Source organism: Stenella coeruleoalba, assembly GCF_951394435.1.
Source record: "Stenella coeruleoalba genome assembly, chromosome: 9".
NCBI classification, from domain to species: domain Eukaryota; kingdom Metazoa; phylum Chordata; class Mammalia; order Artiodactyla; family Delphinidae; genus Stenella; species Stenella coeruleoalba.
This window is the reverse complement of record NC_137155.1, coordinates 54,664,483-54,678,607: the sequence shown is the minus strand read 5'-3', so window position 1 is coordinate 54,678,607 and position 14,125 is coordinate 54,664,483. Positions and strand designations below refer to the sequence as shown.

At 42.2% G+C, this 14,125-nt stretch overlaps 1 protein-coding gene across 4 annotated transcripts in view; it reads left to right on the top strand.

Moving 5' to 3' along the window:
- The window catches only part of OSBPL3 (oxysterol binding protein like 3), a 206,175-nt gene extending 192,493 nt beyond the window's left edge, over positions 1–13,682 (top strand). For all 4 annotated transcript variants that reach the window (XM_079931187.1, XM_079931186.1, XM_079931188.1 and 1 more), the window contains 4 exons: positions 1,186–1,330; positions 4,846–4,972; positions 6,663–6,785; positions 9,992–13,682. In XM_079931187.1, coding sequence (XP_079787313.1) covers positions 1,186–1,330; positions 4,846–4,972; positions 6,663–6,785; positions 9,992–10,088 — 492 coding nt within the window. In that variant the 3' untranslated portion in view covers positions 10,089–13,682. The remainder of the gene's footprint in view (positions 1–1,185; positions 1,331–4,845; positions 4,973–6,662; positions 6,786–9,991) is intronic.
- Positions 13,683–14,125: the final 443 nt, after the last annotated feature.

Here is a 14,125-nt window from a genome sequence, read left to right as displayed (position 1 = left end):
CTGAGGACCAGGGAACAAATTTTCATAGTGATGAGAGACGAACAGAATTAGAACACTAGACGTGCCTCTGGTGTTGAAAGAGAATCTGAAAGCAGAGGCAGCCGTTGCCTGTGGAACGTGACTGCCTCCCTCTGTGGCTTCCCATCATTGGACTTGTTGGCAAATATCTTTAAAGAGGAAATCTGACTCCTGCTTTAGAATAAACTGAAGAGCCTGGACAGTGTTTGTTTCCCTGTCCCCCATCTTTACATGACTAGAGAACTCACTGTTACCTTTCTGATTCAGCTCTGGGGTACTGCTGTACTCTGCCCTTCCTCCCATTTTTACCACAGACTTGGTTGGAATGGGGAAGCCAGTCTACCAGATATGGCCTGGAAATGTCACTCAACTTTATTGGTTTCCAAATGTGGATTCTGTTTTGGCTGGAAATAGTAGTAGGATTTTTTGATTTATGGAGTAATGCCTTCTGGTCTTTTGCAGAGATTTTTAGGGCAGCCATGTAATTGGGAGAAGTTTAAAAATCAACACTAGGGAGTTAGAGCTCCCTCTGCTGGCTGCAATATGGTACTGTATATGTAAAACACACAAGGCTGAGCCAAGATGAGCTGGTCTCAGACCAGGACCAATTCATAGTGGGAATATGGGTTGTATAAGGTTCCCATAAGTTAGGTGAACAGATCTGGTTTGGGGGAGGTGGGGGGAACTAATAGGAGGAACAGAAAATTGATTGGTTTACAAACTTGGTTAAAAAGTTTGTTGGTTTACAAAGGATTGTCTAGTTCCTTCAGAGAAAAAATTACATGAGTTACATTTCTTTTAAACTGCAGTAGTCAGAGCCCCAGTGACAGCCAGGAAATAGCTGTTCCGGAGGGGGTGCTAAGGGCCAGCCCCTGCTTGGTGGATGTATGAGAACTGAGCCTTTCCTTTCTACTATGCATGTAGTGAAAGTCGAAAAATATTGTGTCTTACACAAATGTTGGTGGTTGAGTTACAAACTGTAAATAAAGTGCTAGCTTTTTACTTTTCATTAAATAATTATAAGTATGATTGAAAACAGAACCAGCAAACCATATGTAGCATAGAATCATTCATATGGTACTTTTTCTCTCCTCTTTTGTTTTCTCTTAATATCTGTAATAAATTGACCCCAAAACACTAAACAGATGACTCTCATTTGACTCTTAGGCAAAATACTGGAGCACTAATGCCCATGAGATTGAAGGTACAGTATTTGACAAGAGTGGAAAAGCAGTGCATCGGCTATTTGGGAAATGGCATGAGAGCATCTACTGCGGTGGTTCTTCCTCATCCACGTGTATCTGGAGAGCGAGTTAGTATCTGGTTAATCAGCCCCAAGCAAAAGGAGGCGGGACATGGCCAGAGGAACCGCACGTGGGTGGGCGTCAGTGTCCATTCGGTGTATCTAGCCTCTACCTGCTTTGAACTATGTTGGAGCTACTGGCCCATCTTTCATTCACCTAGTTATATCTCAGACTCATCCTCAAGCTTAACAATACCTCTGTTGGGTTGATAGGTCCTGGGTTCTTAATCCCAGAACAAAGCCATTGCTAATCCGTGGTCACTGTGTCTTCCAGTCAACACACATCATTCCTTCGCCTATACTGGGCACTATGAAGGAGTATCAATGAGGTACAAGAAGTCATTCTAGAGTAAAGATAAAGGGAAAATTCTTACTGGAAAAGTAGAATGACCTACAAGAGTTAGGGGTCCCCTAGACTCTCCCAATACCATAAGCCACTCCAGTCTCTCCTGTAATTCTAGAAGGATGCTAAGTGCTTGAAGCAGCTGAGGGGAAAAGGGGGAAGGAAGTCAAACCTTCATAATGGCTTAAAGCATTAGGATATGTGCTATGCACTTAACAAATGGCAGGGGGTGGCCCCAGGGTTGTTACACAGGCAGGTTACCTGTGTCAAGAACACAGGTCATTGAGGGCCCATCTGCCACTTCCAATATGGCGGCGATGTTTCTTCCCATGGATGCAAAATGGTTGCCTCGATTCAATATCATATCCCCCTGTGACAGCTCACTAAGCAGGGGAGAAGGGAGGACAGAAGAGCTTTCTTCAGTTGTAACTGTCTTTTCTCAGGAATGAAATATTTCCTAGGATCCTGCAGCAAATGTGTCTTCATATCTCATCAACCTGGATGGGTCCAAACCCATCCCTTAACCGATCCTGGGCAACTGGGTCGGCAGGAGAGATTCACATGAGTTTAGATTCATCCCCTAGGGAGTATACAGTGACACCCAAACAGATGAGTTTGCCGTTAGCAAGTAAGAAAGGGAGATGACTGTAGAGTGGGCAAGCAACAATGTCTCTTTCAACGGGTAGCAGCCACATCTTCCACCGTCGCAGAGGTTGCCACGAAGCTAGCATGACTTGGCACCATGGCCGCCTTCCTAGCTTCAGAGGTTCAGAGGCACGCATGGCATTTTATGAATGAGACACTTGCTCTCCTTTGCTTAAAGAATGTATCACAGATGAGAGCTACCATTGGCTCTGGGTGTTAAAGTAGTACCTTGACAACAGTGTGTAAGCTGTTATTCTAGTTGCTGTTGTTGTTATTCATTGACTTTATGTCTCTGCCTTGGCTATGAGCATCCCTGGCCTGTCTACAACAAAAACCACTGTCTCCACTCTGGTGATTGGGAGACTGGGATGGATTTTTGAAGGCATAGTAGGAGGTTTGCTATTATTTTTATGCTTAGGATCCACAGAGAATTAGAATTAGACAAAGTGGACTTCTGAAGCTTCAGAAAATGGGTCTTCAGAAAAGTTCGTGGAAAGCATTTGTATATGTGGACAGCTAGAGCCAAGGCTACGAGTGGATTGGATTAGTCTACATTTGATTTATCCAATACGTAAATTGGGGTATTTTTAGCTTGACTTTTAGTTGTATTCATCCCCTAGGGAGTGTCCAGTGATGCTAGGTGTTTGAAGCAGCTGGGGGGAAAAGGGGGAAGGAAGTCAAACCTTCATAATGGCTTAAAGCATTAGGTTATGTGCTATGCACTTTACAATTAAATTAAAGTTAACAGTTAAAGTTAGGGCAATATGCCTGCATTAATCTGCTTGGGCTACTCTAACAAACACCACAGACTGGGTGGCTTAAACAGCGGAAATTCATTTGCTCACAGTTCTGGAGGCTGGGTGCTGGCAAATTCGGATTCTGGTGGGAGTCTCCTTCGTGGCTTGGCTGCCAGATCAGGGCCCACCCTTCTGACCCCATTTAACCTTCGTTACTCCAGAGGCCTCATCTCCAAAGACAGCACTCTGGGGGTGGGGCTTTAACATATGAATTTGGAGAGAACATAAACATCCAGTCCATAACATGCCGCCCCTGGCCTCCCAAGATCATGTCCTTCTTACGTGCAAAATGTGTGTATTCCACCCCGGCAGCCCCAGAAGTCTTGACTCATTCCTGCATCAACTCTAAAGTCCAAAGTCTCATCCAAATATCATCTAAATCAGGTACGGGTGAGATTTGAGGTATGATTCATCCTCTCCAGCTGTGAGCCAGTGAAACCAAAATGTGCTTCCAAAACACAGTGGTGGGATGGGCATAGGATAGACGTTCCCATTCCAAAGGGAGAAAGAGGAAAGAAGAAAGGAATGACAGGTCCTAAGTGAGTCCAAGACCTAGCACGGCAAATGCTGTTGATCTAAAAACTGGAGATCATCCTCATTGGCTCGATGCCCCACCCTCTGGGCCCACTGGGACTTTGCCTGGCTCCCAAGCCCCCCAAGGCTCTGGGTGGTGGCAGCCGGGCATGTTGAAGCTGCACAGCGGCCCTGCCATTTGAGAGGTAGTGGCAGCCTTGCCCCCTGAATCTGTGTAGTCTGGGCCTGTGGTGGGAGTGGCAGCCCAATGATCTCTGAATCACCTTTAGAGTCATTCCTCCCTTTTCTTGAAGGCAATGCATGTTTGCAGCTGCGTAGCTCTCTGGTTCCATCTGTAAAATAACAGTAGTCCAGCAGCCTTGCTTCATTCAGTCCCGTTTTCTCTGTCCCCTTTGGTTCCAGCTGGCAGTGTTTCTGCCATTATAATCCCATCTCTATTCCTGGCTTCTGCTGAGGTGGTTTAAAATTAAAATATGTAAGATTTGGAGGGGCCAAGCATTGGTGAAAAGAAGAGCAGGACTGGAAGTAAAGAATAAAATTTACTGGGCTTCCCTGCTGGCTCAGTGATTGGGAGTCCGCCTGCCGACGCGGGGGGCGCGGGTTCGTGCCCCGGTCTGGGAGGATCCCGCGTGCCGCGGAGCGGCTGGGCCCGTGAGCCGTGGCCACTGGGCCTGTGCGTCCGGAGCCTGTGCTCCGCGGCGGTGAGAGGCCCGCGTACAGCAAAAGAAAATAATAATAATAATAATAATATTTATTGACCTCTTGGTAGGGGTCCAACACTATTCTAGGTACCAGACAGAGTTTCAGGAGAATTTGACATCTCTTAAATGAAAAACGATTCTCTAGAGTGAAAGTCTTGTTAGTCAGGAAAAGTGGACCTAGAGTTCTTTTTAACATGTTTATTTTAGTAACAAAATTATTTCTATAACTTAAATTCTATAGAAACTTCTTGGTATTTAATAAATTTGCAGTAGGACCACACAAAGAAGGCCTTATGCTTGTAGGTAGCAGGAAGCTTATAGAGAAGAAAATTTATAGAGAAAAATTCAGCCCCTCTCTGTGAGCCAGAATATTTTAATAGAAATGGAAGAGTTTAGAGCCGAGAGAGAAAAATTGTAGCTGGTCTGAGATGAAAAAGGTGAAGGAATTAAGATGTGATGTGAATGCAATGCAAGTCAGTGATGAATGATTTCTTTTTCTTTTAGATCCCATGCCAAAAGGCTATGAGCAATATTATGGCTTCACACAGTTTGCACTGGAATTAAACGAAATGGATCCATTGTTAAAGTCTTTATTACCACCTACTGACACTCGATTCAGGCCAGACCAAAGGTAAGGATTTTTTTCAGATCTTTATCTCCAGAGATGTGAAACTCTTTGTAAAAAGTCTTGGTAACATCTCCCAGGCCACCAAAGGAGCCTAAGAGAGAGAGATTCTGTCATCAAGAGCAGAGGTCTAGGGAGACTTTAAGCCATCTTGTGGAAGGAACGGAGCCCAGCTTAGATCTGTGTGTGGCATGACCTTTATTCACCAGTAGAACCCCATTTCTATTGGGAAAAAAAAAGTCTTTTTTTAAAGAGTTTCAGTGCATACAGCAATAAGAAAAACTTACTCTGTATTTGAAAGAGTAAAAGCATCCAGCTCCCCACCCCTCGAATTTAACTTATTTTGATGCACTGAAATCTAACTTCTGATCCTAGGTTTGCTGCTGACGAGCTGTGTCGCATACGCTAAGTCTTCTAACCTTTCTCAGCCTCAGTTTCCAACTCTGTAACACAGAAAGAAGAATCTCTCTCCTAAGGCCTTTCTAATTAAGACTCAAAACCAAGAAGGCAAAAAATAAAATAAAATTGATAAAATTTGACTTTATTTTTAAAAAACCCAGCACCCTTCTTCATGGTAAAGTAAATAAAGTGTATACCCAGAGTCAAAAGATTAACGACTGAGAAATCTATACTTGCAGCTCACTTCATGAATTCGTTCTAGAAATCAAGATCAATCCATTAAAAAGAAAAATAGACATAGGGAAATGAGCAGTTCACAAAATAGGAAATGCAGATAGCCCTTAAACATATGAAAAGATGCTCGGTCTTACTCAAAAAAACCCACAAAATTTTAAAACCACGCTGTCATACCATTTCTTTACCTATCAGATGGCAAAGACTCAAAAGTTTGATGCCCTCTGAGGCCACAGGGAAGAGGCACTTCAGTAACATTGCTGGTGGAAACGTGAATTGCTGTAATGCCCATAAAGGGCAGTTTGGTAATAGATATATTACAAACTCACACTTTAACCCAGCAATTCCACTTCTAGAACTGTCTCCTGAGAGATATACTAACACATGTGCAAAATGACAGATATATACAGTCCTTCACTGCAGCATTAATTTTAAAAATTAATGTAAAAAATTGGGAACATCCCAAATGTCTATCAATAGGGAATTGTTTAAAATAAATGCAGGTGTATCCACACAATTGAATATTATATATCTATTAAAAGTGAAAAGATCTGTGTACTACCAAGGATCAGCTCCAAGGTATATGGTTAAGTAAAAGAAAACAAGATACCAAATTATGGACAGTATGTGTTGCCTGCTTCCGTTTATGTTCTTAAAAGGGAGGGAGGGGTAAAAATATATATTAATGTGTGTTTATATACGAATCAGGAAGCTCTAGAAGGATGCACAAGAAACCGGTAACGGTGGATTACCTGCGGTGGGGGGCGTGAACGTGGGTGGGATGGGGAGGAAACAGGTAGAACTGGAGACGGGAATGAGAGAGGGAGATTTTACCCCAAATTCCTTTTCATAGGTATAATTTTTTGAACCATGTCTGTATCACCAGTTCAGAGCACAATACTGTCCTTCATTACCTGCAAATAATGTTTTAAGGGTTGAGGAGGGGGCTTATGTATAGGAGAGTATTCTGCATATCCAGTGTTGCACACATGCAGTCCTAATAGTAATGATTGTCACATTTCTTGGGTGTTCTATTCCTTTATCTTTTCCCTCAATGCCTCAGGTTTCTAGAAGAAGGGAGCTTAGAAGAGGCCGAAATACAAAAGCAGAGGATTGAACAGCTGCAGAGAGAAAGGCGGCGGGTCTTGGAAGAAAATAAGGTGGAGCACCAGCCGCGGTTTTTCAGGTATGTGTGCAGCTGGGGTCGTGTGGGTCGTTGTTGGCAGGTGCTGGTGACGCCTGACGCTTCTGGTGCGAAGAGAACAGACTGGGGTGTCCCCTCCCCACGAGAGAGCGTTCTCGGCCCTTTTCCTGCTTCAGAGTGGTGACATCCCTCCTCTGTGAAGGCCCGACTTTGTGGGGACACTGCCCCCAGGCTGCCCCGCGCAGCCCTCCTTTTTTTGCGTTCCTTGGTCTCTCCCAGGGCCTCTCCCAGGACTTTGCAGAGAGGTGCTCAGTAAGTGCTTGTGGGAGAAGCAACGAGACCAACCACACCCAGCTCCCAGTACCAGGCCAGCTTATTCAAGCCATGTCTAAGGTTGGTCCCCCAAATGGGTAGATTCTACACAGTGATGGAGATAATTAGCTATCACCCCGTTCTTCACCAAACTAGAACTTCCAAGTAATCTAATTCTTGAATTGCAGAGGTTCCAGTATACTGGGGCTTAGATTTGGAACATTTAGTATTATTTTTAAAATAGCTTGCTAGGAGGGTCTCGTTAAGAACAGACTGAAAGATTTAGAAGGGGCGTCAGAGATCATCCGCCCTTCACCCCCTCTTTTATTTTAACTGCAAAGAAACGAAGGCCCAGGGGACATAGGTGATCTGTGGAGAGACCCAGTGGAATGTCCCAGACTGGGGCCTCGCTGTCTTGCCTACAGGCCAGGGCTTGATATGGTTTTAGGGGTTTTTAGTTTGTTCATTTTTTTAAAAATCAGCAATGGAACAATCACAGGTAGAAAAGCAACCAGCTCCTGCCCTACCTATTCCTCCCAATCTTCTTTTCAGGATTTTGTTGTTGTTTGCAGGGATATTTTGATTGTTATTATTTTTTAATGGGCAACAGAAACACGTTTAGGAGGATTTAGCAACTAATCTATCAGCTGCATCAATAAAATTGTATATTTCCAAAACAGCAAAATAGCAACAAGTTATGTTTTATCCCCAAAGTATTATGTCCTTTCCCCTAAAGTTGATGTGGATTTTGATCATTTCACAAACTCAGAATATGAGTGATTGAAGATCAGTAGGCCAGAGTTTTGTCCCAGAATATTCATAACTTCATTTAAACATTTAAAAAATAAGACACCTTAAATTATTTTTTTTATATAAACGCAAGGGATAGGTGAATGGATAGACTAACAGACTGATCAATTGATTTTGGTAATATCTGTTAAAGAGGTTCATTACAGTATTTTTAGGATCACTAAAAATTGTGGATAAGCAAACTGTCTCAGGAGATAGATAAGGAGATTTATCAACTTGATCTGATGTAAAAACCTCAAAAATGACTTCACACAGTCTGTGGAGCTCTGTGGGAGATGAACTAACATGTAAATGCAAAATATAAAATGTTATCTGGGCTGTCACTGCAACCGTGTAAGAATTAGGTCTGGAATGGACAAGGACTGAACACAGCTGCAGTTCTTTTTCCTCTTGATTGTCTGTAAAATTATCAGAGTATTAGATGTGGCAAGTAAAACTGTGAGAAAAGGTGAGAATTGTTCAGCAGTAGCAGTCCGGGAACTGTTCCAATTAGACGCTGGCAGAGATGACAGAGGAGCATGGGGACTTGGACGTTTCCGTTGACACTCACTGAGGAGCCACGAAAACATCACTGGAAATTTCAAGTGGAAACTACAGCTCTGGCAGCGATAGTCGTCTTTGTTTCATAGTAAAGTATCTGATATGCAGATTGATTTATTTTTAAACACATCCCTTTATTGGAATAGAAAAACAATTGTGATAAAAATCTATGATCCTGAGAATGTGGAAAAATAGGCACTCCTCACTTTTGTTTCTAAAGCATATGACAGTATCAGTCAACATTACAAGTGCGCAGAAGTTCAGTTTATAGGAATTTTTAATATAACTAATCTCTTGCACATACAAAATAACATATGTTTTGTTTATAATAGCTAGCGGTTGAAAACAACATCCTCAGTGCCCACCAGTAGCGTACTTGTTAAATCATGGTCCATCCCCACAATGGACTATCATGCACCTGTTTAAAAAGAAAAAAAGGAAGCCCTTTTTGTCAAAGTCACCAAACTTCTCCTGCAAAGGGCAAATGGTGAATATTGTTAGCTTTGCAGGCCATGAGCCCTCAGTAGTAATGACTCAACCCTGCTGTGCAATGTGAAAGCAGCCATAGACAATACTTAAATGAATGGGCATGATGTGTTCCAGTAAAATGGTGTTACAGAGGTAGGCTGAAGGCTGGATTTGGCCCTTGGGCTGTAGTTTGCTGACCTTATTGTAACAATGGAAAAGGATCTCTAATATATATGTTATATATATAAACTCAAGGCTTCCCTGGTGGCGCAGTGGTTGAGAGTCCGCCTGCCGATGCAGGGGACACAGGTTCGTGCCCCGGTCCGGGAAGATCCCACATGCCGCGGAGCGGCTGGGCCCGTGAGCCATGGCCGCTGAGCCTGCGCGTCCGGAGCCTGTGCTCCGCAACGGGAGAGGCCACAGCAGTGAGAGGCCCGCGTACCGCAAAAAAAACAAAAAAACTTAAGGGGTGGAAGACCATCCAGGGCTACCATTGAATGAAAAATAGGAGAGGAGTGGAATGTGAGTGTGCATGCGTGCACGCTCACACACGTGGAATTTCTCTGAGTGAAGCTGCTAAGATCATTGTCTCTGCAGAGAACTGGGAGGCTGGGAGTAGGAAGAAAACGTTCAGCTCTCCACTCTTTGGTACCTTTTGAATTTGGATCTATGTAATATATTATCTATGCATAGAGTAGTGAACCAAGACTGTTCACTCCAGGCTGTGATTCCAATCCCTTCCAATTTCTTTCCTTTTTACTGTTAATTGATCACTTGATTTGAACAACGTGATTGATTTGTAACTTTTACGTGGCCATACCCAGGTGGTGGCTGTCATCCCAGCCCTGTTTTCTGTACGACAGACTCTACCCTCACCCACTTCTCTCAGAAGCACCCATTTCTCACAGCCTCTAAGTTGGAGAAGTCAAAGTCAGAAGCAGCAAAACGGTTTCCAGGCTTCCTGCTCCCTCGCTGGTCCAGTACTGGACCACAGGGACAGGGGTGCAGGTGCCAGTGATAAGCTGGAGAGGGCGGGCGGGGGAGGAACGGGGTGAAAAGGAGACAGAGACTATGACAGTCTTGTCACGAGCCTTCAGCAAATTCTTTCACTTTCACAGGAAATCCAGCGATGACTCTTGGGTGAGCAGTGGCACCTATTTGGAGCTTAGGAAAGATCTTGGTTTTTCCAAACTGGACCATCCTGTCTTGTGGTAAAAGAGGAAAGAGCGATACATCTTTGTACTTCTCCCGTGTTTGCTTTCTGAAGCCACAAACCTGTGTCTGTATATTTAAACAACATCACCTAGAACAATCACTTGTGCTTCCTGGCTTAGTGTTGTATTTAAGTATATATTTTCTTCAGTAGGTTTCTTTACAATTTCAAATGTTATCACAATTGTTTATATGAATGTAGAACACCTTGAGATTTCTTTTTATATATAAACTATTTAATAAAAATGAAAGATTAAATGTTAACATGTGGGTTAAAAAAGAAGCTTTAACACTAATTTTCCAAAGGTTAGGAAAATTCTAATTAAATGTATGCCTTATAAAATTATGTTGGAAAAAATATCCATCTTTCCCAGGTGCGTTAAGAAATAAGAATACGAAGGGTTACTCACCTGTGTGCAAGCTGCCCAGGTTTAATGTGGTAGCTCAGATATCTTTTTGCCTCAGACAGCTTTTGAATTGCTCACGAAGAACAATTCTGCTGGTACTGGAGTCTGAAGAATATTTGCATTTGCGTTTTCGTGCTTGGGGGAATGGTATGCGATTAGTGGGGTGTATGTTTTTATATAAGATGGAGATGGCAGCTTCTCAAAGAGGAAGCATTCGAACTCATCCCTCCCTATAGTTTCATTGCCTTATGTGCAAAATTGTACCGTTACTCAGAAAAATTGATAATCCGAGAAACCCCTGTTAATTAAATGTCAAAATGAAATCCCAGGCGGACAGTAGGAAATTTCTCCTTAGTGAGAGCTGAATCCATTACAAGTTAAGAAACTGTTTTCTGCTTCCCACCCCACCTCTAGCCTCCTCCGCTGTTTGACCACATCTCTGTTGAATATGGAATGTCCCAATTTAGTGTAAAACACGGGTGCATTCAACATGGCAGTTTGACTTTCCAAAAGTTTAGCGAAGTAACTGATTGTTTTAAATAATTCAACATGTTTTTCTTAAATAGTGTTTTGGTATTTTCTACCTCTCAATAAGCACCATATTTTAGATCTTGTATGAAAAGTTTGACCACCTGCCTTATAGACAAATGTAGAGAATTGATGCTCTTCCTTTGTGTTATGTCCTGGTAAAACTTTAAGTGTCTTATCGCTTTCCTACACTTCTTCTTATTCATATCACTCTTTTGTGAGTTTTGCAGCAGTCTTGAATAATACAGACTATAACTGCTGAAAGGAGAAACTTCGCCTTTTTAAATGTGTTATTTCCAATTACTATAATAGAATTTGTGCAGTAGTTGAATTGTGTGATCAAAGCAATTCTAACTTCTGCCCAGATTACTTTAAAACCAAAGCCTACGTTTGAAGCCTTTTCCTCTAAAGTCCATGACGATTTTATGTAATATCAAGTAAAGTGGTGTGTAAAAAGATTTCTCCAGAAAACATTTTTAGGTATTTAAATAATTTCAGAGAATGCTATGAGTGAAAAGTAGAATAAATAATGGAAAAAAGAATGCATGATTTTTCAATGTCACACCAAATAACTAGTTGGAGAGTATTGCACTTTCAAAATGGAGAGTTATTTAAAGTGGGTCAGTAGCCTTTTGGAATCTGCAAGTGACTAGCATTTTAAAACAATACACGACTCATTAAATATTGCTTTCGTCCATTCCATGTATCAAGACGTCAAGATGAACACAGTTCGAATATCATTTCCATTTCTAAGCAGTTAACTGACCCAATCAAATTCTTTGGTTATGTGCTTTGTTCTTTTCTTTTCAAACATGTCTCTAAATTCTGCTCTCACAGACGGGAAGATACTCCAGGGGAAAACAAATCTAGTTTTCACAGTGTGAAGGTAAATGTAGAACTTGAGTACTACTGACTGTTATAGGCCTACTCCAGGGGCTGGCTCAAAACAAAACAGAAAGAAAACATGCAGCCTGAATGGACGTAGCTTTGTCATGCAGTCTTTGGAAAGTCTTTAATTGTCCTGATGCTGTTATTTCAGTTGATCTTATGTTTCATTTTGTAATCACGAGGATCAAGGGACCAAATATCACCTTTGTAGTCATCTTATTTGAGATGGGAGTGGGGCTGAATTTGAATATGTATGCAAATTTTAAAGTCTATTAGTACCTACATCTATAAAGGGCTTTTCTGAAATTTAAGCAGCTTGGTGATGCATCCTATTATAATCCTCAAATTCCCTTGCTCTCACCTAATTTGTATCTCAAGGACATTTTATATTCTTAGGATGAAGAAAACAGAAACATGGCATTGTTTGGGAAGAATTGAGGTAGAATTGACTTTGGATTTTGAATCTCCCGATTGCATAATGCCAATCACTGCATCACTTGAGGTACATGTTGTAACCTCCATTTCATTCCTTATCATCCCATCCCAAATGTATGGTGAACTGCACAGCTGTTCTTGGAAATGGGACCTTGTACAGTCAGCCACGTTACACTTCCAGTGTTCCTGTTGCCCCTGCCAGTTATCTGAAGCTGCGGGACATGCTTCAGGAAGGAGCCACCGTCTCCAGGGTAGCCTGGCACCAGGTTACTCCCTCCCCAGGCCCCAAAGCCTAGGCTGGTATTTCCTGGAGTCAAACTCAATAATCAAAGCCTCAGTGCAGCTCCTCCATGCCATGCACCTCCCAGAAGCCAGGCTGGTTCTGGAACTAATTAAACACGTGGAGTTCACTTTAGGACAACCGTCCGTTATGTATCAGGTCCTCACAGAATGCCCAGAAAGCCCTCATGGCCTCCTGTGCTTCCTGTGAGGTTCTCTGGGAGAGAAAAGTAGACAAACCAACTTTTAAAAAAATATATTTGCTTCATTTGGGCTGCTGCTTTTCTCACATTCTACCTTTAACTACTTCCAGTAAATCATTGGCTTGGGCTTCGCGAGCGCTATCCATCTGTATTCCTCAGACTTATGATGAGTGGTCTTAGCCTACTATTAACAACGTCATCCCGAAGAGAAAAATGATAAAGTATACAGTTTTTATTTGGCTGTTGAAACTTGTCGTAGGTCTACTGCATACTCTGTAAGTTATGCCTTCCAGCTATCACAGGATTTCCTCAGAGCTTTTAGTTATGAGTAGGAGCAATAAGCAGTTGTTCTTATGATCTTAGGAATGATAGTTCCAATGTATTGGCGTAATGTATTTGAATGTCTTTAATTTTGATATTAACATTGGCATACCTCTATTTTTGCTACCAGATGACAGCTATTTTCATGTGCTCAATTTTCCCTACATTGTATTCATCTGTTGCTTAGTGTTTGTCTTTACTTTTCTGTGTTGGAAATAGATATATATCACATAAGTCTGCAAATTGCAGCAGTCTGAAATGCAAACCATTTTCAGAGACTTTGGTTTTGAGGAATGCAATGATCAGGAGTTGTTAATTTATTTTATTCATGATGATTTTATCTTCCTCACTTACCCTCAGAGGATACTATTTTTTTTAATGGATATTTGTCAATCTTTCATCTAACCATTTATAAGATTATTTTCTGTTTAAAATCCCAGCCTTCCACCCATCCCCTTACGCCTCCCCCAAAAGCTCTGACTAATTTGTTTTTCCCCCTCGTGAAGCTAGTTGACTGTGAATAAATAACATGGAAAAAGGCCTCTCCTGTCGTTGTGTTTTCAGGTTAATGGGCATATGTGGCTGCTGAACGGACAGAGCAAGACTCTAGCTGAGACTTTGCTGAGGGAGAAACACACAAGATTAGCTCAAGGAATGGGGTTGGAAATAAAAAATACCCCAGGACATAAAGAAGCCTGGAAACTTTGGCAAAAGTTGCCATACTTTTGGTCTGAACATTTCCAAGGTGTACTGCAAATGTAGGTCCCCCAGCCTTTGGGACAGGGGACCTGAGGCAGCTAGAGCCCCAGACAGCCCCCAAAGAAGCCCTGTCTGTTCAACCCAGCGTGCTATGGAAATATTATTTTCTGTGTGTCCTAACATGAAAAAGGAAAATGCCGACTAGTCACACTGATTTAATGGCCCTTACGAATGGCTGACTCATCTCCCACACCCAACTTGTGTCCTTTGCAATGCCCCA